The 23,601-nt window shown below is 42.0% G+C and overlaps 1 protein-coding gene across 5 annotated transcripts in view; it reads left to right on the top strand.

The window, feature by feature from the left end:
* OBSL1 (obscurin like cytoskeletal adaptor 1) overlaps positions 1–23,601 on the top strand; it is an 84,449-nt gene that overhangs the window by 19,909 nt on the left and 40,939 nt on the right. For 4 of the 5 annotated variants that reach the window (XM_087920622.1, XM_087920619.1, XM_087920618.1 and 1 more), the window contains exons 5-10: positions 1,410–1,715; positions 2,849–3,124; positions 4,674–4,949; positions 5,294–5,566; positions 7,830–8,102; positions 14,103–14,375. In XM_087920622.1, coding sequence (XP_087776748.1) covers positions 1,410–1,715; positions 2,849–3,124; positions 4,674–4,949; positions 5,294–5,566; positions 7,830–8,102; positions 14,103–14,375 — 1,677 coding nt within the window. The remainder of the gene's footprint in view (positions 1–1,409; positions 1,716–2,848; positions 3,125–4,673; positions 4,950–5,293; positions 5,567–7,829; positions 8,103–14,102; positions 14,376–23,601) is intronic. The other variant, XM_087920620.1, reaches the window with a different exon arrangement.

Below are 23,601 nucleotides of genomic sequence, written 5' to 3'. Positions count from 1 at the left end.
TTGCTGCAGTCCAACAATCTTTCGACTTCCTGCTTCCTCAGGAGCACTTGGGAAGTTTCCTTTGCTGCTAAAAGTAAAATGTCATTCTGAGAAGCCGCACTCTAAAGGAAGCTGTGCAGCATTTGCATTTCTCTCAATAATTCTCCATCCATTTCCCATGTTCAATAAATATTCTGTTAAAAATGATCTGCATATGTTAGTTTTCCTCCACTTACACATAATTTGCAGTCATTTTATTTTACATGCAAAATCAACTAACTCTGACATTAATTTTGGAATTCATATGCCTCACTGGAGGATGCAATGTACCTAACATTCATCACAAATTGTTCAGTTTCTCAGCCAACAATATGGCAATGACTGCGTGTAAAATTAAATACACTTTCGTGTCCTAGTAAACATATTTATAATGTCACCACAAGCATTTTTATACATTTAATACATCAGGCAACTTAGGAGACATCTCATTTCCTTGTGCTATTTTCTGCTCAGTGCTGAACTATTTGCTATGTCTACGGTTGATTATCACACAAGCTTTACTTCCATCATACACTACTACCGGTATTACCCCTTTTAGAAATCAAACTTCATATATGTGCAAATCAGCCCACACTTTAATCATTTTATCACACACCTCTTTAAATCAACAAACTAATTAAATTTCTTTTTTATTTTCATAACAATAAAACAATTGAAATTAGCCCTTTAATTAAATGAATTCTACTCAATATTAATTATATTTTGTTTTCTTAATGTTGTTGTGAGATTCTGTCACTATAACTTTGCCACTAAAATTTTTCTGGAGAGAACTTGGGGAGGGGGGTGTTTAAAAATGGGACTATGCGTCACTTGTAGTTTGCTTTGCATACTGCGGCACAGAAAGATTATTTTCTGCTTTGAGTCAAGCTCAGTTCCTGGTGACATCATTCTTATGTCCCTGTAGTTTTCTTGACAACTGTAAGGATATGGTACAGTTAGCTGCAAAGACTTAGTTCCGACACATTGCCTGGAATTAGGAATGGGCTGGAAGAAAGCCATGAATCTGAAAGAGGTTCCTGTGAACATGGAAATTAAATGGAAAGATGGTTCACTTTTCAGAGAGACCGTGTCCATCCTGTGGATGGGATTCTGCTCACCTACAGAAACATATTTATAATTTGTGGACCCTCCTAAGGCCAACTTTATCCCTAGATGCCAAGCTTAAGTTAACAAACTATGGTTAGTTACTTGTTTGGGGCAGAAATAGTCCAGTCACAGATATATTTCATAGAACAAATCTATATTTGATTGATTGTAATAAACTGCACTTTGCAGATATTTCAGAAGTTTTAACTACTTCACAAGGTCCATGGCGATTATTAGGTGGTTATTGCAGGAAGAAGATAATATCAAGGATTTCTTTTCTCTAGGTGCCAAAAGGATTCCACCAAGTGCACCTGTGGAAGTAAAGATGTGCACCACACGTAGCAATGCCACCCTTCTCACGTGGTGCCCACCACTAGATCTGCATCGTAGCCCACCAAGCAGCTACATCCTTGAGCGGCAGACTGTAGGAGAGGCTGAGTGGGTGCCTTGTCTAACCACTGATGTCGCTAGCATGGTTGAAGTTCCGGGGGATGGTGTGCCCCAGGAGGCTGACTACTGCTTCCGTGTATGCTCTGCCAATAAGTATGGGTGCAGTGAGCATGTGGAATTCCCAGGGTCCGTGCATCTTGGTAAGCCTCCCTGCTCCTAAGAGGTGGGGCTCCATCTTTGCATAAGAATGGGCGTTTTAAGCATTTCTCTGATTTTGGTTGCTTTGTGACTGGCAAGTTTCTCAGGCACTGACTAGTCAATTGCTGCTTCCTCCTCCCACTGCATAAGTGCACTAGTCTGCTTTTTCCCAGCTGGCTGTTCTTCATTTGCGCCCTTTTTACACATTCAGATTGCTGAATACCTTTACCTGTTTTTCCTTTTGGAGTAATAATTTATTCTGTATGCTTGGCTTTGCAGATTGTGCTAGTACCCGCTATTGAATCTGCAATCAGTGGGAACTGTACAGCTGCTAATTTTTAAAGCCTAGATTTGCAAATCCAAATGACTAGTCATCATAACACATTTATCTCAAACTATGAATTTAAGACTGAGAAATATGACATTGATGGAGATATACTAGATCTGTTTAAGCTCCACTACAGGATGACTTAGTTTTGTTGAGAGCAGCTGTAATCACAAAATCTTGCAAGTTGCAAGATTTGATAATAGATCTTGCATATCACCATTAATTCTCTACATGAATATATTCAGCTTAGGATGGTTATAGCTTCAGCCTGCATGTGGTTTCTTGCATTGGCTCTTTTTAAATTACTTGTAGTGAGTATAAAGGAAGGCCTTGAAAGATGTTCCATAAGAGAGAAGTTCCTTATGGTAGCTGCCAGGTAGAATCATAGAATAACAGAGTTGGAAGGGACCTTGGAGGGTCATCTAGTCCAATCCTCTGCTTGAGTAGGAGAGTCTATTCCAAATATTAGCCTCTACCTAGGATTGAACTCACAGCCTCCCTATTGTGAGGCCAGAGCTCCACCTCTAGGCCACCGGAGCTAAACAAGACTTGAGTCTAAGTCAAGAAAGTGGCTACTGAAAACGGTTCAAGCAGACTGACAACCCCACCCCCTCCTGTGAAGATAAAAGAGGAAAGGAGGGAAGCATAGTCAAACTTGCAAGTTTTTGTTACTGTGGCTGTTCTAATAAAAGTAGCCCTAGGTCTACATGGTTTCTTGGTCTGTTCCTTGGTTCTTTAGTCTGTTCCTTAGCATGGTCTACCTTGCAGGGTTGATACTACTCTCTCAACCTTTGATTGTTCTTACAGTGCCCAGAGCCCATATAAAGGAGGGACTGCAAGATGTGACGGTTTGTATCAGTGAAGATGCCACTTTTTCAGTGAAGCTTTCAGCTCCCCTGTCTGGTTGTTGGTTCCTCAGTGGGAAGAGGTTGGCAAAGGAAGAGGAAGACCAGCAGTACCATATCATACACAATGGCGTGAGCCATACATTGCAGGTCAAAAATGTGCAATTAGCTGCCAATGGGTCCGAAGTGCGATTTGAAACCAATGGTGTGAAAGAATCAGCTGTGTTATATGTGCAAGGTGAGTTCTTAGCTGGTCCCAAGAACAGAACAGTAATTAGAAACTCAGAAACAATTATATTTATTTATTTATTAAATGTATATGTCACCCATCTCACTATTGAAACTACATGCTAGTACAGGGGTGTCAAACTCAAGGCCTGCGGGCTGGATCTGGACCACGATGTGGTTGGATCCGGCCCGTGGAGCCATCCTGGTCTACCCAGTGCAAAAAAAAGATCAGGCCAGCGTAGCTTTGGCCCGGTCTACCCAACGTGAAGAGGAAACATGCCAGCAATTTGGAGAGTGGCATCAAGCTGACCCACCCAGTTGAGCACACCCACCCACTCAGTCAGCCATGCCCGGCCGGGCCTCCGAGGTCAACCACAGCCTGTTGCGGCCCTAAATGAAATTGAGTTTGACACCCCTGTGCTAGTACCTACATTCTAGGAACAGAAAGAGGACAGGATTATGGCTGTAATATAAGAAGCAGAGGTTGGCAGATTCCTCTGTTTTCCTGTTTTGCAGGACTAAAAAATTAATACAGATAGGATGCTTGGATATAAAAGTCACTTTCCCCTAGTAGCAATAGCACTTAGACTTCTATTCCACTTTATAGAGCTTTATAGCTCTCTCTAAGTGGTATATTGTACCCAGCAATCTGGGTCTTCACTTTACTGACCTTGGAAGGATGGAAGGCAGAGTCAATCTTGATGTCAGGATTCCGGCAGTTACCCCAATTAAATCATGAGTCTCGAGCCAAACTTCCAAAACTTCAAAAGGATTTATTGGGAGTTAAAATGTCCACCACTGCCTGGGTGTAGCTGACTCTGAGACACATAATTCATTGTCACCCTTGACCCTGGTTTTCCCCCACCCCCTGGGTTTATCATAATTCATATTCTCCAATGGGACACATCTATAGTCAAAGTCATCAATCATGTTCTTCAGTTAGAATTTTGCACAGCAGAAACTTCAGTCACCTAGTTACTATCTTTGAAAACTATTTATGGAATGCACTTTCGGTTTCCAAGCTCCACATTGCTCCCCGCTCCCTTTCTGTTGGCAACTCTAAAAAGATCATTTTATGAGTTGACACTTGAGCCATTCAGGATCAAACTCCTGGCTGGGGGCAGAGTTTGCTCACAAAACAGTGTACTGCATTCTAACCATTGCACAACCACTGCTCATTTTATGGCCACTCTAATTAGAAGTAGAACCCACCACTGTGATTTTCAAACTAAACAAACAAAAGTAATCATGAGTTCCAATAGTGTAGTTCTATGTGAAGTTTGACTTGCTGTGCTGTGCCATGTTTTTCCCATGACTTGCTTGCAACTATGGTGCATTTGACTGCAAAGGCTATGTGAGAAACTCAGCACTCACATTTACTGCACATTTGCCTTTTTTGAATGACAACCAGTGCATAGTTTCAGGTATATATGTAAGAGTTTCCTAGGTGGCTTGGAATGGATACAAAATGGTCCATTGCTGTTATGATCACCACAATAGCCCAAGATGAAATGAATGTTGTGATGCATAGATTTTACTTTCAAAGTTCTTGCTTTCAGCCCCACGGGTACATATTACTCCAGTGCCTGAGGCCAGGAGACTCCGAACCCTTCTTCCTGGGATGCCTCTGCTTCTGGAATGTGAGCTTTCCATGCCTGATGTCCCTGTCTGCTGGCTCAAAGATGGGAATCCTATAGCTTTGGATAATGGCGCTTGTGTCCAGTCAGAAGGCTACATTCATAAGCTGCTCATTCCCTCTGTCTGCTCTTTGGATTCTGGGACGTACATATGTGATGCCAGAGATGATGCCATTAGCTTCACTGTGGCTGTGGAAGGTAAGTGGAAAGAAAAAAAACATCTTGATTTAAGCAGGGAGGTTTATAGTGTAAAGGTGCATGTCCTTTTACAGGGTTTAGTGCCAAAGATAAGCTACTTGAAGCTCCATAAGCTTTTGAATATAGCTGATTTCAAAGAAAAGACAAGGTCCAGTTGCCTCCTGAAAAAGCACCTTTGCGATAGCTGATACCACATAAAATAATACCCATAGTTTCCTGCTATTCGACCATTAGCAGGGTTTAGCCTGTAATCATATCCTTTCTTTCCAAATCTGGAAATTCAGTAATGATTTCAAACTTGGAAGCATTTAGTCCCCTCATCATATCTCCACCTATCTCCACAGAACCTCCTGTGAAGGTTGTTCACTCCAATTCCAAAGAGGCTCACAACTACAAAGTTGCGGATCGTGTGGTGCTGTCCTGTGAGTTATCCCACCCTGATGTCACTGTGCATTGGTACAAAGATGGAGAAACTGTGAAAGAAAGCCAGGACCTCCTAATGGAGAATGTGGGACCTCACCATCACTTGATCATTCCCTCAGCCAGAGTGCAGGATACTGGGGAATTTGTATGTGACATTGGTGGAGAATCTGTCTTTTTCAACATTACTGTTGCAGGTCAGTGGCCTCTCCAGATGACAGATCACTGTCTAATTTTCTCCTAATTGTACAATTGTTTAAAAGTTATACAAAAGAATTCTAGAAAAGTGGTTACTGCTCTGTCCAAATTTGGTTATTTGTAAGCTTGTGATACTTCAAAACTAAGTATTTCTCAAGTATTTCTATGGTAGGTAAAGTGCATTTTAACAAAGGCATGGAAATAGAAAATATTTGCTGTATGTTTTGACTTCAAGTTTCTGATGAAAAATTTGCCTACAAAATCTATAGAAAAAATGAAATAACTTGCTTTTGCAATGCTGTAAACAAGGAGTGATTTCTAAAGTCAGAAGAATTTTGTGCCTCTAGATATTAGCAATCTGGAGTCTGGTGCCCACTTTAAAATTTTACAAATCTGAAAAATTGAGCTGTTTTTGAAATGGCCTAATGTGATTTGAGGGGACACGGTGGCTCAGTGGCTACGATGCTGAGCTTGTAGATCAGAAAGGTTGGCAGTTCGGTGGTTCAAATTCCTAGCACCGCGTAATGGAGTGAGCTCCTGTTACTTGTCCCAGTTTCTGCCAACCTAGCAGTTCGAAAGCATGTAAAAATGCAAGTAGAAAAATAGGGGCCACTTTGCTGGGAAGGTAACAGCGTTCTGTGCACCTTCGGTGTTTAGTCATGCCGGCCACATGACCACGGAGACGTCTTTGGCTTTGAAACAGAGATGAGCACATATGTGCGAGGGGAACCTTTACCTTTACCTTTAATGTGATTTCATTGCAAATGTCAGATTTGAAAGGATCTTTTTCTACCTCTCCTTTCTAATGGAAATGATGTCTCTTTACCTGTGGGGAAGGGGGGAGGGAAAAATAGAAACCTCATCATCCACATTGTTGTTCCAAATGCTTAGCATGAAGCTCAGGTGAAACAGCTACAGCAAATACCTGAAAGTCTTCCTATAAAGACTGGTTACTTTGTTCCCTTCAGGTGGAAGCAGATATTGTACAACCTCTTAATCAAAGACAAAAACTCCTGCAGGCAAAACCAAGGGCAAGTCAGGACCAAGTGCTCTCTGGAGTGTATTTTTTTTTAAAAAAAGCATTTGATGAACTTCATCAAGGGGCCAGAGAGCCTTTCCTAGGCCCTCTGATTCCATTTCTTTTTATGATGTGGTACAAGAGCCAGGGGATATAATTTGGAACCAGTGGATATAAAAGCCTGAGGTTAATTTACTACAAAAGTGTTCTCTTCCTTTTGGAAAGTTTTTCTTTGGTCTTTCTCTGCTTTCCTCACCATAGCCATACTCGAGCATTGACAGCATTCTTTTACACAGGGGTGGGATTCAAAAATTTTAACAACTGGTTCTGTGGGCATGGCTTAGGTGGTAGGCGTGGCTTGGTGGTCATGTGACTGGGTGGACATGGCTTGGTAGTCATGTTATTGGCTGAGCGTGGTCAACTCAATATCACTTACATCGAGGCACGTATCTCCTCACCTGGCCTCTCACGACTGTGGGGATGCTGCAACAGTCATAAGTGTGAAAAATGGTCATAAGTCACTTTTTTCAGTGCCCTTGTAACTTTGAATGGTCACTCCACACAAGCAAAGTACCAGCAAAAGAGGGGGAAAAAAACTGCAGAGACGTTCCTGAGACAGGAAGTCTAGTCCTGCCAAGAAGGTAGTAAGGGTTAACGGAGAGGCAGTTTCTGTAAGCAATACCAGAATGTTTCCTTCCTGCCTTCCTTACAGGATTAGGCCAGTAATTTCTTCTAACAACCGGTTCTCTGAACTGCTTAGAATGTTAACAACCGGTTCTAGCGAATAGGTGCGAACCTGTAGAATCTCACCCCTGCTTTTACGGCCCTATTCTGATGAGGCTGCCTTCAATTTGCCTCCAGCCTTTGAGTGAGGATACTCACTCCCTGCTCTTACTAAGGTTAGTGTTAACAATGAATGTCTCCCCTTGTTGTTTTGGAATAGTCTGATAGAACAGAAGCAGCTTAAGGATGCAATGCAAATAGGTCCTTAGCAAATTTCCACTGGTGCAGATAAAGTGGTGTGGTCAGAAGGTACCGTCAGTGGTGTATTAACCATTAAGCAGACTAAGCAGACGCTAAGGGCACCAGGCGCAAAGGGCTATCACAAAGTTGAGAATATGGCTTCGTTTGTACAATAAGTACAAAAGAGGGGGCACCAAGATTTGTCAAGGCTTAGGGTACTAGTGAGCCTCAATCTGCCACTGTGTACTGTAATCTTCCCAGCACATTTCTTTGCTCCACAGAAACTCCTGTCCACATTGTCCACTCCAGCCCTGAGGAAGCCCACACCTACCTGGTCTCAGACCGTGTGGTGCTGGCCTGTGAGCTATCCCGTCCTAACATCCCTGTGTGCTGGTACAAGGACGGGGAAAAGGTGGAGGAAAGCCAGGACCTCCTGCTGGAGAACGAGGGTCCACACTGCCGGTTGATCCTTGTCTCTGCACACATTCAGGATACAGGAGAGTTTGTGTGTGATGCAGGTGGTGACTCTGCCTTCTTCAACATCACTGTCACAGGTTAGAAATAGGCCTTCTAAGCATACCTAATTTACGTAGAATTACTTTTTTATTTTTCAACTTTCTTCAGTTGGACTCAAGATGCAGGACATGATGCTCCTAAACCAGCCTTTCCCAACCTGCCGATGAATTAGGCCTGCAGTTTCCACAAAACTCAGAATTTAACAGACTGGGAAAAGCTGATAAAGCTGTTCTAAGAAATCACCCTACCCTCCACTGGGCAGGCAGCCCAGTTGTGTTTTGCTTTGATACAGAGAAAATTTTGGTTGTTTATTTGCCTCTCACGGGAGAGGTGGGATCTACCCTTGTTTACTTCTAACACCACTATTTCTGGGTTTCTGATACTTGGAGGCACTTGTGATTTGTTATGCCTCAAAAAGTTGGTTTTTGCTCAATAGAATTGTGGTGACCTCAAGCACAGAGATGAGCTGTGATAAATACTATCAAAGTTCATTTCTGTGCTTGAGTCCCCATAATTCTGGGTGTTTATCCCCTTATTGGTAGGAAGCTCCAGAAGGAATCATACAAGCAGTCCCAGGAAATCTCTGGAAGTAGCTGATTATGTTTGTCTCTTTCACACAGTGCTATAAAGATGGTTTGGTCCATACTAGAGAACTCTTCTAATTAATGATCCTCGTGCTGTGAAAAAAAATGGTCTAGTGATTAAGGCAAGAGTCTTTAAACTCGGCAAGTTTAAGTCTTGTGGACTTCAACTCTCAGAATTCCTGAGCTAACATGACTGGAGGAGGAATTCTGGGAGTTGAAGTCCACAAGTCTTAAAGCTGTCTAGTTTGAAGACCCCTGGATTAAGGCATCAGGCTAGAAACCAGGAGGCTGTGAGTTCTACTCTTGCCTTAAATATGAAAGCAGGTTGGGTGACTGGTCCGGTCACTTTCTCTCAGCCTAACCCACCTCACAGGATTATTGTTGTAGGGAAAACAGGAGGAGGAAGGAGTATCATATACAGTGTGTTCCCTGCCTTGAGCTATTTAAAAAGGACAATAATGGTGGGATCAAAATAAATAAAACATTGGAATCTGTATTATGCTGAGATATATTTTTGTTTTTAGTTTATCTAGTGCAGTGATGGTAAACTTTTTGGGCTTGATATGTCAAAAATTCAGAAAATGTCTGCATTGACTCTCCTGGTGAGTCTTACACATACCACACCACAGACAGACAGTCAAAGGAGGCCTTTCCAGACTTTCTCTCATCTGTTCTCCTCTGGATTCTTGTCCCCAAGACCCTCTGAACATGGAAAAAGGCCCTGATCTCACGGGAGCTCTGGAGCTTTTGAAAATCAAGTGAGAATGCTCACCTGATTTTCAGAGACCTCAGCCTCAGAGGCTGTGTGAGCAACTTTTCTCCTGTGACTTTCAGTGGGGCTGGAGGCCTGGCATGTCACCCAAAATGACATGGTGTACCATAGGTTTGCCATCACCTCTCTAATGCAATATCTCTTTACCAAATTTGCATCTCTTCATAGACCTTCATATAGCCCCAACTAAAGATATCAGGGTTTAAAACGGAAGTCTGACAGACAAAATAGGTTTACTGCTACTGAATTAGAATCTTTTCCTCACATTTGGTGTCCTTCCTATTCCAGAGCCACCTGTACAGGTGGTGTGCTCCAATGCAGATGAGGCTCACACCTACTGGGCTTTAGAACAAGTAACTTTGTCCTGTGAGCTGTCCCGCCCTAATGCTCTCGTGCAGTGGTACAAGGATGGGAAAGAAGTAGAAGAAACGGAGGGTCTGCGGCTGGAGAGTGAAGGGCCTCATCACCGCCTGATCATTGCCTCAGCCCAGGTGCGAGACACAGGAGAATTTGTATGCGATCTGGGAGGCGATTCTGTCTTTTTCACTGTAACTGTTTCAGGTTAGTGTGATTTGTCTTTTTTCTTCCCCCTCACTTGGGGATTTAAATTATATTTTTCTCCACAAAGCCACAGCAGATGATTACTCCTGGCTAAGCCTGGATAACTCAAGTTGGGTTAGACATAGTTCAGATTTGGATGGTAAACCACAGGAAAATGGAATGGAATGGAATAGAATAGAATAGAATAGAATAGAATAGAATAGAATAGAATAGAATAGAATAGAATAGAATAGAATAGAATAGAATAGAACTCTTTATTGGCCAAGTGTGGTTGGACACACAAGGAATTTGTCTTGGTGCAAATGCTCTCAGTATACATAAAAGAAAAGATACATTGCCAAGAGTCAAGAATCATAAGGTACAACACTTAATAATAGTCGTAGGGTACAATAAGCAATCAAATCATACTAGGAAACAGTCAATATAAATCGTAAGGATACAAACGACAAAGTTACAATCATATACTCACAAGTGGGAGGGGATGGACGATAAGAAGTGATGAAAAGATTAATAGCAATAGTGATAAATAAACAATAAAATAGTAATAAATCCCAGGGTTTACTGAGGAGATGCATAAACAACCCAGGTGAAGGGATTAATAAACCATTTCCACTCTGTTGCTAAGAAAAGAATGTAGGTGTGTCATGTGATCCACAAGATTTAAGTTTGATTTAAGGGAGCCTTTACCTTAAAAGAAAAAAGAATCTGTGGTGCATGCCACTTTAATTCAAGGCATCTGATGCTACAGAAGGTTTCAGCCATCTTCCTCTTTGTCCTTTTTCCCATTTAATGGACATGGCTGAGCAGATTACAGCAGGGGTCATCGTCTTTATCTTTCTCCTTTGAAATTGGTCTCAGTTCTTTCTTACACTTCCTATGCTTGCTTGTAGCTGAATCACGACAGATACTTTTCTGCACACTTTAGAATGATGCGTTGGGTTCTTGATGTTCCCTGAGCTTGGTTTTTACCAGGTTCAGTAACAAATGGTCAAATCAACTGTTATTGGACACAGAGAGATAAACCTCATCTACATGCCATTTATTGATACAACCAAAAGTCATGGAAAGAAACAACCAGCTCAGAACACATCCTCCCCAGCACTGGACACCCAGATAATCAGGAAACAGTAGTAGATAAACAATTGGGAACAAAGAACATTCTCTTCAAGGAACAATCAAATTAGAAACCATCCCCCAACAGCCAAGACTGGCAGGGCAAGGAATATATAAACAGTATGCAAACCCCACTCTCCCTCACACAGATGATGCTACTTAGACTGATTATAGGATATCTGCAGGAAAACAACCAAGCTCGGAGTCTATCATGAATCCAGCAGTTCAACCATGAGCTGCACTGATTCTCTATTATAGCATTGGAACTTCGATTTGTTAAAAGAGTTGGCTGGACTGTTATCTCATGAAGGTTGGTTTTGTAGTGATAATTCTGCAGTTTCCCTGGATTCATGGCTATGATTTAGGGTAATCTTTGCTGTGTCAAGTGGGACATTTGGGACTTTAGTTGCAGACATACAGTACATGGAGCAGGGGAACATTATGTCAGTAACTCTTATCCTCATCATGGGTCAGAACTACTACTAGTGCTCTTCATACGGCTGTTTCTGAAAACCACATAGAAGCTGTACAGTGAGTGGTCCAAAATGCAGCAATCTGTTTTTGGCTCATGGATCTCAATACTAGCATACTCTGAAACAATATTAGCATACTCTGTGACCTGGCCTCCTGTTGCCTTTTGAGTGCAACTCCAAGGGCTTATTTTGGTCTTAAAACCTTTTATGATTTAACACCAAGCTACCTGAACAACTGACCTCTCCAGCCTATTTCAATCTACCCACAAAACAAACTAAATACAAAATAACTTTCAAAGCAGTTTGTTGGCAATTTTGCACAATTGACAAAGAGCTAAACTGCCTGACACATAAAAATTACATTGTCATAGGGCTCAGCTACAGTGAGATACTCTGCTTGCTGCATTTATTCCCCATTTGTTTGATAGTTTTGTCATACTAAAAACAATCATTCAAAAGTAACTTTTGGAGGGATCCAGATTTGATCTTGACTTTTCGAAGTTCTTCTAATTAGATCTGTGCAAAAATGTCAGTTCAACTTTTTATCCAATTGGGCTTGATTATAGGACTACCAAATCTCAAAATGTTAAAATAAAGGTTGGATTTGCTTATTAATTTGCATATTTCATTTTGCTCCAAATATCTTCAGTGCCCTGCATTCATCATTGCTCCATCTCTCAATTTTATATCTACTTTTCTGCTCTTTTCTAGTTACTCTGAACCAGAACAACAAGCTTTGCATGACACTTAGGCCAGGTGAAACAAAGATAGTAATTTTTGATTCTGTTGTAGGAACTTGGCCCTTATCTTAATATGTTGTGTAAATCAGATTCATTTATTTGTACGTAATGTATTGTGACAGTGCTGCAATCGTAATTTAAAAGTCCTGGTTAAGGGTTAAGCATACTATGGGAACCCATTAAACATAGCTTGTTCAATTTTATTCAGAATGTATGCCTAATTGTGTATAAACTAATTATAGTTTATTAAACAAATTGTAAATCATGATTTACCTGAATATAGGAACCAGAGTAGCATGTCCTATATTGGATTTCAAACACATTGAGGCAGGCACCTCTTCTTCTGTACTTTATAAAAAGCCAAACATGTAGATAGACAAATAACCTTAATTTGCAGCAAAACACTTCCATTTCAGTTCCAGTTATGTGTGCGCATATAAGTAAGTTTCAGGGCAGGGGAGAACATGTTTAAAAATCCCATTTCTACCAATCCTCATTCCTAGAATGTATTCTCTTGCCACAGACCATCCTGTGAGGATCATACACTCCAATGACGAAGAGAACCATGCCTACCAGGTTGCAGAACGCGTAGAGCTGTCCTGTGAACTTTCTCGTCCTGATGCCCCTGTACATTGGTACAAGGATGGAGAAGAGGTGGAAGAAAGTGAGAGGCTGCTACTGGAGAGTAAGGGCCCTCACCATCGGCTGGTCATTCCTTCAGCTCAAGTAGAAGATTCTGGGGAATTTGTGTGTGATGCAGGTGGCGATTCGGCATTCTTCAACATCACCGTCACAGGCAAGAGAATTATTTTATCTTACTAGGCAAAAGCCATCTTCATATACTTTCATTTCTTCCCCTGCCAAGTGTCTTCTGGGGGAATTGGATGACAGCTCTTGGAATTTTCATATCACAGAGACAAAGTTTGTGGCTGGTTGGGAGTTATGGAAATTAAAGTCTAGTACATTTAGAGTGCTCTGGGTGATGTGAGCTGCTGCACACTTGAGTGATTTTAAAGGCTCCATGGGTGTATTTTGGTCTGATGGAGATCTGAATTGGTCCCTGGCCCACTTAGACTGTGCAATTTTTCTGATGAATGATTAAGCAGAAGCACATAGGGACTTTGTGAATTGAGCACAGAGCAATTGTGCTTTCCATGTTTAGTTCTTAGCTTCAGATAATTGGTGGTCACTCAGAGATATAATGACTACAAACATAGGACTTGCACAGTAAGCTACAGTAAGCTATTCTGTGTCATAAGACAGCCTATCTTCCACTGGTTATCTAATCCTTCCACAAGACTGTTTATGTTAGGTGCCCTGCCGTCACAACACCCCTTGTCAATGAACATCACAAACTGATTATACCTTGTGAAAGGCAATTCTCCCCTTTGTTTTCTCAAGCCTCCTGCTTTCTAATGGTTTGAGAGGATGATCTTCCATTTTCATGTTATGAGAAGGGGTGAATATTTTCCTCTTATATTTTCCTTTTTGCTTCACACAAAATAACTTTCAGAACACAAACGTTGCCCTGATGCACCAATTCCTCTTTCCTCCTGGGTTTTGGTAAGTTATAAAGGATTGCAAGCAGGTTCCCTCCAGGTGTTTTGGACTATTATTCCCATGAACCTTTTATCAATATGGCCACAGGGGTCAGGAATTGTGGGGAAAAAAAAACACCTGGAGGGCACTGGATAGTCTTCCACCAGTGCAAGTCATTTTCTCTAGACCTTGAGTCTATAGGTCCAAAACTGTTCTGAAACTCCTTCTGGTTTCTCTGTCTCCCTTGCTGCTGCAGAACCAGTTGTGAAAATCATGCAGTCCAATGCAGAGGCCATTCATGCTTATCAGACCTCAGACCGTGTGGTGCTGACCTGTGAGCTGTCTTGCCCCAACGCCCCTGTCCAATGGTACAAAGATGGGGAGGAATTAGAAGAAGGTAAAGACTTGCTGTTTGAGAGTGAAGGTCCCCACCGACGACTCATCCTTCCCTCGGCACAATTTCAAGACACTGGCGAGTTTGTATGTGATGCAGGCGGTGACTCTGCCTTCTTCAGTGTTACAGTTGCAGGTCAGTAATATGCCACAAGTTGCCCTTTAGGCTAGGGGTCTACAACCTTGTCAACTTTAAGACTTGTGGACTTCAACTCCCAGAATTCAGAAGCAAAGCTGGCTGAGGAATTTTGGGAGTTGAAGACTACAAGTCTTAAAGTTGACAAGGTTGGGGACTCCTAATCTAAATTCTGATCCCATGATCACAGGGACGTTTGCAAAGGTTGTAACTCAAAATATATTTGCTTTGAGTTACACTGGAAGCTTGGTTCTAGTTTACCATTCAGAGGAAACAATTCCAAGCTAAATACAGCTAGTCCTCAACTTATGATCTCAACTGAGACCTGAATTTCTATTGTTAAGCAAGGCAGTTGTTAACGGAGTGACACCAGTTTACCCTTTTTCCCTCATGGTTGTTAAGCGAATCCCTTACGGTTCTTAAGTTAATAACACAGTTGTTGAATGAATCTGATTTCCCCCCATTCATTTTGCTTGTTGGAAGCTGGAGGAGAAGGTTACAAATGGTGGCCACTGATCACATGACCCTGGGACCAATGCAACTCTCATAAATACATGCCAGTCTCCAAGCACCCAAATACGGGTCATGAGGATGCTGCAATGGTCATAAATGTGAAAAATGATCATGTCACTTTTTTCAGTGCCTTTGTAACTTCAAACCACCAGTAAAATGCATGGTTGTAAGTCGAGGCCTACCTGTACCTGTATTTATCTGCACATCTTTTTTGGTTTTTTTGAGGGGATGGGAGGAGAGGGAGAATATAGGTAGTCCTCGACTTACAGCCACAATTGAACCAAAATTTCTGGTAAGTGAGACATCTGTGAAGTGAGTTTTGCCCCATTTTACAACCTCTCTGCCCATGGTTGTTAAGTGAGTCACTGCAGTTTGATAAGTTAGTAACCAGGTTGTTAAGTGAATCTGGATTCCCCCTCGACTTTGTTGGAAGGTAGCAAATGATGATCACATGACCCCAGGACTTTGCAACTGTCATAAATACATGCCAGTTACCAAGCATCTAAATTGGGGGTTTTCAAACTTGACAGCTTTAAGACTTGTGGACTTCAACTCCCAGAATTCCTCCTCCAGTCATGTTAGCTCAGGAATTCTGGGAGTTGAAGTCCACAAGTCTTAAACTTGCCAAGTTTGAAGACTCCTGATCTAAAATCTGATCACATGATCATAGGGACGTTTCCAAAGGTTGTAACTTTGAAGAACAGTCATAAGTCGCATTTTTCAGTGCTTTTGTAAATTTGAACCAGAGGTGGTACACAGCAGGTTCTGACCAGTTCTGGAGAATGGTAGCGGAAAAGTTGAGTAGTTCGGAGAACCAGCAAATCCCACCTCTGACTGGAGATTTTACAGCATCCTTCCCCTGCCACGCCCACCAAGCCACGCCCACAGAACTGATAGTAAATGTTTTTGAATCCCACCACTGCTAAAGGAACTGTGGTAAGTCAACGACTACCTGTAATCAACCCTTCTCATCTGCTAAAGATATATATGAGAAGTGCTGCAGCAAGGATAAAAGGGATAGATTAGGATTTCTATTAATTATGCCTCAAAAGGAGGGGAGAGCAACAGGAACAGAAAAGGCCTGGGGTATTAACAGGGGGAATTAAAGAGTCCAAAGAGAGGTTCTGAGGCTAGAGAGACAAGTTGTTTACACAACCCCGCTAAGAATCCTGAAGTGATGTTTTGAGGTTTGCATTTCTCAGTGCCAAATAACACCTCCCCTCCCCTCACTTCCTTCTCTCCCATTTCTCCCTTACCTCATACTGCCTGACACCATACCATTTCCTTGTGCTATGAAGTCTTGTTCTCGGGAATACATATTTAAAAAGCAACTATTTTTAAATGCAGAACCCGTTAGCTGTAACTAAATAGTCTTAGTAAGGATAGCAATTCTATCTTGGGAAGCCGTGCATGAACAATTGCTATATTCTCTGTTCCCTCTAAAGATGACTCACTATCTTTGAACAGTGCTGAAAGGTAGGAATTCAACAGGGGGAAGCTGTTACAGAGCTGCTAACAACAACAACAACAACAACAAAATATTAGTCTGTTGTTGCCTTAGCTGGTCCAGTGAATAAGGGAGATGACCTTGGTGGAGATACAAGTATGCAGGAATTATTATGTAGGCAAAAGGGGCTGAATTGTTTTTTTTAAAGTCCGGAGTAACCATATCATACTTGCTAGTAGTTCAAACAAAGACCTTCCTAATTCACTGAACTACAGGAAGAAGGAGGTGATACAGCACAATCAGACTTGCAAGATTCTGTTATTATAAGCAATCACAATGAAAGCACTTTTAGTCTTTATGGGGAATTCATTTTCTGGCCTGGTTCTCCTTTGTGGGGCTGACAGCTGGGTACATTGCATAGTTTCAACTTCCACTGAGACTGAGGATCACATTTATAGCCTCCTGTATTTTGCCATGCTCCAGGTGCCTTACATGATGGTTTCCCCTGATGTTTTTTCTATAGCAACAACCCAGTGAGGTAGGTGAAGTAAAACAAACAGACTAACCCAGAGGTCTCCAACCTTGTCAACTTTAAGACTTGTGGACTTCAATTCCCAGAATTCAGAAGCAAAGCTGGCTGAGGAATTCTGGGAGTTGAAGTCCGCAAGTCTTAAAAGTTGACGAGGTTGGAGACCACTGCTTCAGGCCCATTGCGATACATTGAATATATCTGCTTTGATTTACACTGGAAGCTTGATTCTAATTTGCCATTCAGAGGAAACAATTCCAAGCTAAATACAGCTAGTCCTCAGCTTATGACCACAATTGAGACCAGAATTTCCATTGTTAGGCAAGGCAGAATTTCCCTGGACAAACCTAAAGTCATCCAGAGAATTCGGTGGCTGAGGGGAGATCTGAATCTGTATTTCCTCCATTCAGACCTTAAAAACAGCATGAGGCTGTCAAGAAAAGAAACTTTGTAGTAATTATCAGGGTAGCACCGGCACTCTTGGTTCCCCCCAGGACTCCTCGTTCCCTTGCAACTTGTTTAGATCAGGGGTCCCCAACATGGCCCATTACCAGCCTGTGGCCTATTCGGAACTGGGTGTATGAATGGTGTGCTGGCCCTCATGCACGCACATGCACGCAGCTCAACTTGCATGAGTGGCGGGCCAGCGCACATAAAATGCGCGTACAGCTCAACTTGCACAAATTGAGCTGCACACACATGTGCATGTGCAGGCCCATTGCACGTGCAAGTTGAGCTGGGTGCATGTGTGTGACGGCCTGCTGCTTGTGTGGCCCAGTTACCTCCCTCCCCTCACTGGGCCACCAAGCGCAAAGATTGGAGACCACTGGTTTAGATGATCTCTGCTTTTTACCTTTTCTGAACCCATTTGGGGGATTAAAGGGTAAAGGTAAAGGAGTCGCTGTGGATTTTATTCCCCTAGTTGCTGACTTTAGGGGGCAGTGCTCATCTCCCTTTCAAGGCCATTGAGCCAGTGCTATCCAAAGACATTTCCATGGTCATGTGGCCAGCATGACATCACAAAGGCTGTTATTTTCCCACCAAGGTGGCACCTATTTATCTACTAGTATTTGCATGCTTTAGAACTGCTAGATTGGCAGCAGCTGGAGCAAGGACAGGAGCTCATCCCATCCCATGGTGCTTAGGTCTTGAACCCAGGCTACACTTTCCAGCTGACAAGCCCAGCATCTTAATCAACGAGCTGCCATGCCACCCCATTCTTTGGAATGCAAAGTATATACAGTATTTGTTCTGATCCGGCTCCCAACACAATAAACCTTCTGTAGTTAAATCAATTATTCCTTTATTAGGAGCACCAGCAGCCCTGGAAAAAAGTCTCCCTCCCTCCCTCCCTCCCTCCCCTTCTCCCTATCCCCCCCCGCCTCTCAATAAGTTAACAAGTCTGTCTGGCAGGGAGACTAATAGTTGCCTGCCACACCTATTCATCTCTGCCCCCTGACTTTTATCCCCAGAGCTAGGGTGGAACTTCGCTAGCAGTGGTGGCTCTTCCGTCCCAAGGATCAGCCCATAGATTTCCACTGCTCTCTTCTCCTCTGCCTTCTGCACACCAGGCACTGAACCCAGTTGTTCCTCTTCTTCCTCACCAGCCATCTCCAGACCTGGGGGCTGTTGACTCTCCATCTGAGGGCTGATGGATGACTCAGGCTCCGCCTCGGTCTTTATCTCTGATAGCTCCATTCCTTCTTCCCACTAGCTCTCAGGTTGCTTTGATGCTGGCCCTGACTCCCATGCCACCTCCTCATCTGATTTGGCTGCCGGAGGGGCCAGTGGCCGACAGGCCACAAGAATATTACTTTCATGTGCATATGCAGTTCTTGTAAAACAAGGATAACTTTAAGGAATGGATGCCTAAACATGCTTCTTTCCAACCACATTGTTTTTCCTCTGTCACGACTTCTGAATTATAAGCAGGGCTCTAGCATAATCCTGAGCTTTAAATTGCTTTGAGAGACCACCAAGCTATAGAGCAGAATCAAAATGCTTTCAATAAAATAATAGTTAATTGTGATCCTCTCATGAGTCATCCAAGAATCTGAGGCAGATAGTTGGAAATATTTACATGATATTTACTGAGGAATTTAAATGAAAGAACAATGGGTAATTGAATATGTATTGGAAGACAAAGTGATGTTTACGGGTAAAGAAAATTAAGAAACATGAAAATAGTTGAAAGGAATACAATTTGTACATATTGTACTTCTTGGCATATCTTTGTGGTCTCAGAGAGAGGCTGAAAACTTTTTAATCAAGAACCTGTCCTTCCAATGTCTCAGAATAACATCAGATTTGTGCATAACAGGGGCCTGGTGCCATTCTCCATATTGAGGTCACCTGCAAGGGCACGTCTAAGGCTTTCTGGTGTCGATGGGGGTGGTGTGGTTCTTCATCAAGACTTACTCTGTGAACACGGGCCTTGAGACTGAGACCTGCACCAGGTTCCCATTTCCACAACTTCACTCTCATGTCTGTTATCCAGGAAGAGCTCGGTTTCAAATGCTTGGATTTCCTTAATTCTCTGAGGCTCAAAGCAATGGAGACATTTCTCCCTCCTCATTCCTCACCCCACCCAATCATTACAAAGGTGCATTTTTCTCTCAAACCAATCTCCCAATTGCCAAGTTGTGTGTGGAATATTGGCCTTTCAGGCTTAGTGGGTTGCATAGAAAAAAAAAGGAAATGGATGGGAAGGTTCGGCTAAAGGTCATATCCTTGAAGGCGCATGTCCTCCGGCACTGAATAAAAACAAAACCCCAACGTTATCTTCATCTGTGGTCTTTACTTCCTATGTCTGAGTGACTGTGCCTTGATGCAGCTTTCTATGCTGCAGTAGCACTGAAGAAGCCAAGTCTCAGTTGCTGGAATTGGAAGATGTTTTATTTCCCCTCAGCAAGCCAAATTTTTGTTGCTTGCTTTCCAGGACCCATCCTTCTGCTCTTTTGTGGTCCAGTTTATCCAAATACAACTTACAGGCCAGGGTAATCTCCAAATGAACTTGCCTAATTTTGTGACTCTGCAGTGTTAAGGTATTTACTGAGCTGGGTCAAATCTAAATAAAAATACTCAGACTGAAGTTGTATAGAAAAATAAGGGTTGGCGGCCTCAGCAGGAATTCTTTATAATGAAGAAATTATTAGCACAATCAGGGCTTTAGTGTATTGCAAAGAAGAAAGGTGCATGCAAAAAAGGGATCTCATAGAAGTAGTTGGTTTCCAGCAAGGATTCACTGAAAGGAAAATCCTCAGGGAAAAAGAGTTTAGATCTTTCGATATTCTGGGAAGGCAAAAAGTCTGATCAGCCAGCTAATCTCTGGGAAATACTTGCCTGGTTGCCTGTTAAAAAATTGGAGAGGGAGATTTAAAATCTTGGAAACTAATCAAGACAGTATGTTTACTTCCTATGGGACTCAATTTCTTCCAAAGCTCTCAGTAGAGACTGGAGATGTTCTGGAAACATTAACAGGAGCAGTGGGAATTGCTGATGGATGATGTCTTTATCTTCCAACACAAACTTTGTGCAGCCTGCAGTTTTTAACAATTGTCAACCTAACAGGTGTATCTCTGTCTCTCTCTCTCTCAAATTTATAAAGAGGAGCATGTCTTGAAAAATGTATAGCTGTAATAAAGGTTGAAAGGAAAATAAAAACTAATGATAAAATAAGTCCTTTCGTAGTGAGTATTCATCAGAGAGGAGAATTACTACACACGTAAGAGTGATTGTAGCCAGGTCTAAATTAAATTACTTTTTGCATACTGCTTTGTATAGCAATTCTTTATTCAATACTGATTTGATTACATATTATGTTTTCATTTGAACTTCTCAGTAAAGTTAATTTATACTTCTTTGGTTGTCTGTCAGATTCATGAGTTTTCCAATAAGCTCCTCATGGAGGGACTGAGATTAGTTTTGGATCTTTTCCAAGATACAATTCACAGAAAACTTTTGGTTCAACATTATAAATTGCTGTAATGTGAGCTACATCCCACTCAACTGTTCTTCTAGAATAAACTGTACTCATTGAGAAGGAGGAGGAAAGGGAGGAGGAAGATGGAAGTAACAGGCGTTTGGAGCAAGTTTTATTTGCCTAATAATATATATATATGGATCTTTGGTTATTCGGGTTTTCTCCCACATAAAATTGGAAGTATCTAGGCGATGTTTCGATGACACTTCATCGAAAGAGACTTCATAGAAACGTTGCGTAGATACTTCCAATTTTACGTGGGAGAAAACCCGAATAACCAAAGATCCACATACAAACACCCGTGAAAACCTCAGAAAACACACACACACACACACACACATATATACACACACACACATATACCATACATGTATGGTATCTGGCTTTGTTCGGGTATTTTCCCACGTCATTATAGTTGTGCTTTTAAAGTTGTAGCAATGTTTCGGCAGAATCTCATCTGTCATCATCAGGCTTCTGTATTGTGTTCGTCTGTCAGTCAGACTTTTACAGTTGTTTCAATTTTAAATTTGTGGCTAGCCTACTGCTGTGTCAGAATGGTTTTTCCTTCATCCTGATTGGTTGGGAGTCTTGGTCTGTGTTTATTGGTCTTGGAGTTTGCTGTGTTCTGCTTGATTGGCGTTTCTAATATCTTCTGTTTGTTTTGTGGCTTTTTTTGTGTCTTGATTGGCTGGCAACATTGTGTTCCTGTATTGGAGGCTTTTAGTTCAGCTTGACTCCGAGTAAATGGATGGCTATCATTTGTTAGGAAGCTAGGTTTCATCTGGATGCCTGGTTGGGGTGTGTTTGAGCTGGAGGTATCAGGGGGGATCTGTTTGTGCCCAGGTGCTTGCCTGGCTAATGGTGTGGAGATTTTGTTTGTTTGTGAGTGCAGGCTTCCAAATAATTGACAGTCTGGTGGAATCATCTCTTCTATTCATGCTTTCAGGTCTTTTTTCAATCTCTATGGCTTCTCTGATAATTCTGTGGCTGGGGTTTTCTATAGTGGCTAGGGTTTTGGTGCCATTGAAGTTGATGCTATGACCTGTGGCTTTCATGTGTTGGACTAGTGATGAAGTGTGTTCCAGCTTTTTTACTGCATTTTTGTGTTCATCCAGGTGGGTACTTATTCTTCTATTGGTCTGTCCAATGTATGTGGCTGGGCATGATGCACAGCGGACTTCGTATATGCCTTGGTTTTTCAGGTCAATTTTATCTTTGCGGTTTCTAAGGATGGCTGCTATTTTTCTGTCTGTTTTGAAGGCAGTCTTGATGTGATGCCCGTGAAGCATCTTACTGATTTTGTCTGTAGTACCTCTTATGTAGGGCAGGACAGCTGTTCCATAGGTCTGTTCATCTTCTAGGTCTCCATTATGTCTCAGTGTGTTTTTGTGGATCAAGCCGGTGATTTTGCTTTTGTGGAAGCCGTTCACTGTCAGTACTTTAGTCAGTGTTCATAGTTCAGTCTTTATGTGTGTCTTGTCTACCAGGCGTTTGGTTCTAGCAATTAGTGTTTTGGCCACAGAGTTTATCTGTGCTGGGTGGTGGTGGGATTGGCCATTGAGGTAGCAGTTGGCGTGTGTTTTCTTCTGGTATATGATGTGTCCTAGTGTGCCATCTGTTTTTTTGTAGATTAGTACATCTAGGAATGGTAGTTGTTTGTTTCCGTTTCCATGGTGAACTTGATTTTGGGGTGTGTGCTGTTTAGGTGTGTTAGGAAATTGTTTAGGTTTTCTTTTCCCTGGGGCCAAATCACAAATGTGTCATCGATGTATCTTAACCATAGTTTGGGTTTGTGGGTGGCATTAGCCAGGGCTCTGGATTCAAATTCTTCCATGAATAGGTTTGCAATGATGGGTGACAGTGGTAATCCCATAGGGGCTCCTTCAATTTGCTTGTATCTTTGTCCTTTGTATATGAAATATGTGTTGGTTAAGCAGTGTTCTGTTAGTTCCATGAGGTGTTTAGCTGGTTGGTGTTTATTTTTTGATGATTTCAAGAGTTTCTTTTATCGGGACTTGAGTGAATAGTGAAACCACGTCGAAACTTACAAGCAGATCTTCTTGTTCCACATGTAGATCTTTGATCATTTCCAAGAAGTGGTATGAGTTTTGTACATGTGAAGCTGCTGTTTCAGCATGGGGCTGTAGCTGTTTTGCTAAGTGTTTAGCTAGGTTTTGTAGTGTGCTCCTCTGGAGCTGACTATGGGTCTGAGAGGTATGCCTTCTTTGTGTATTTTTGGGAGGCTGTATAGTTTGGGGCATCTGGAAGATTTTTCTCTTGGGATGATTGTCTGTTGGATCTCTTTGCTCATGTAGCTGGTTATAATTTTCATCCATTTACTCAGAGCCAAGCTGCACTAAAAGCCTCCAATACAGGAACACAATGTTGCCAGCCAATCAAGACACAAAAAAAGCCACAAAACAAACAGAAGATATTAGAAACACCAATCAAGCAGAACACAGCAAATTCCAAGACCAATAAACACAGACCAAGACTCCCAACCAATCAGGATGAAGAAAAAACCATTCTGGCACAGCAGTAGGCTAGCCCCAAATTTAAAACTGAAACAACTATAAAAGTCTGACTCACAGACGAACACAATACAGAAGCCTAATGATGGCAGATGAGATTCTGCCGAAACATTGCTACAACTTTAAAAGCATAACTGTAATGACATGGGAAATACCCAAACAAAGCTGAATACCATACATATATACATATATACATACATACATATATATGTTTTCTGAGGTCC

This window comes from Pseudonaja textilis, chromosome 1, assembly GCF_049901715.1.
Source record: "Pseudonaja textilis isolate UNSWEBS1 chromosome 1, rPseTex1.2, whole genome shotgun sequence".
Classification (NCBI taxonomy): Eukaryota; Metazoa; Chordata; class Lepidosauria; order Squamata; family Elapidae; genus Pseudonaja; species Pseudonaja textilis.
The sequence above is the reverse complement of the archived record's forward strand: the minus strand, read 5'-3'. Positions and strand labels throughout refer to the sequence as shown.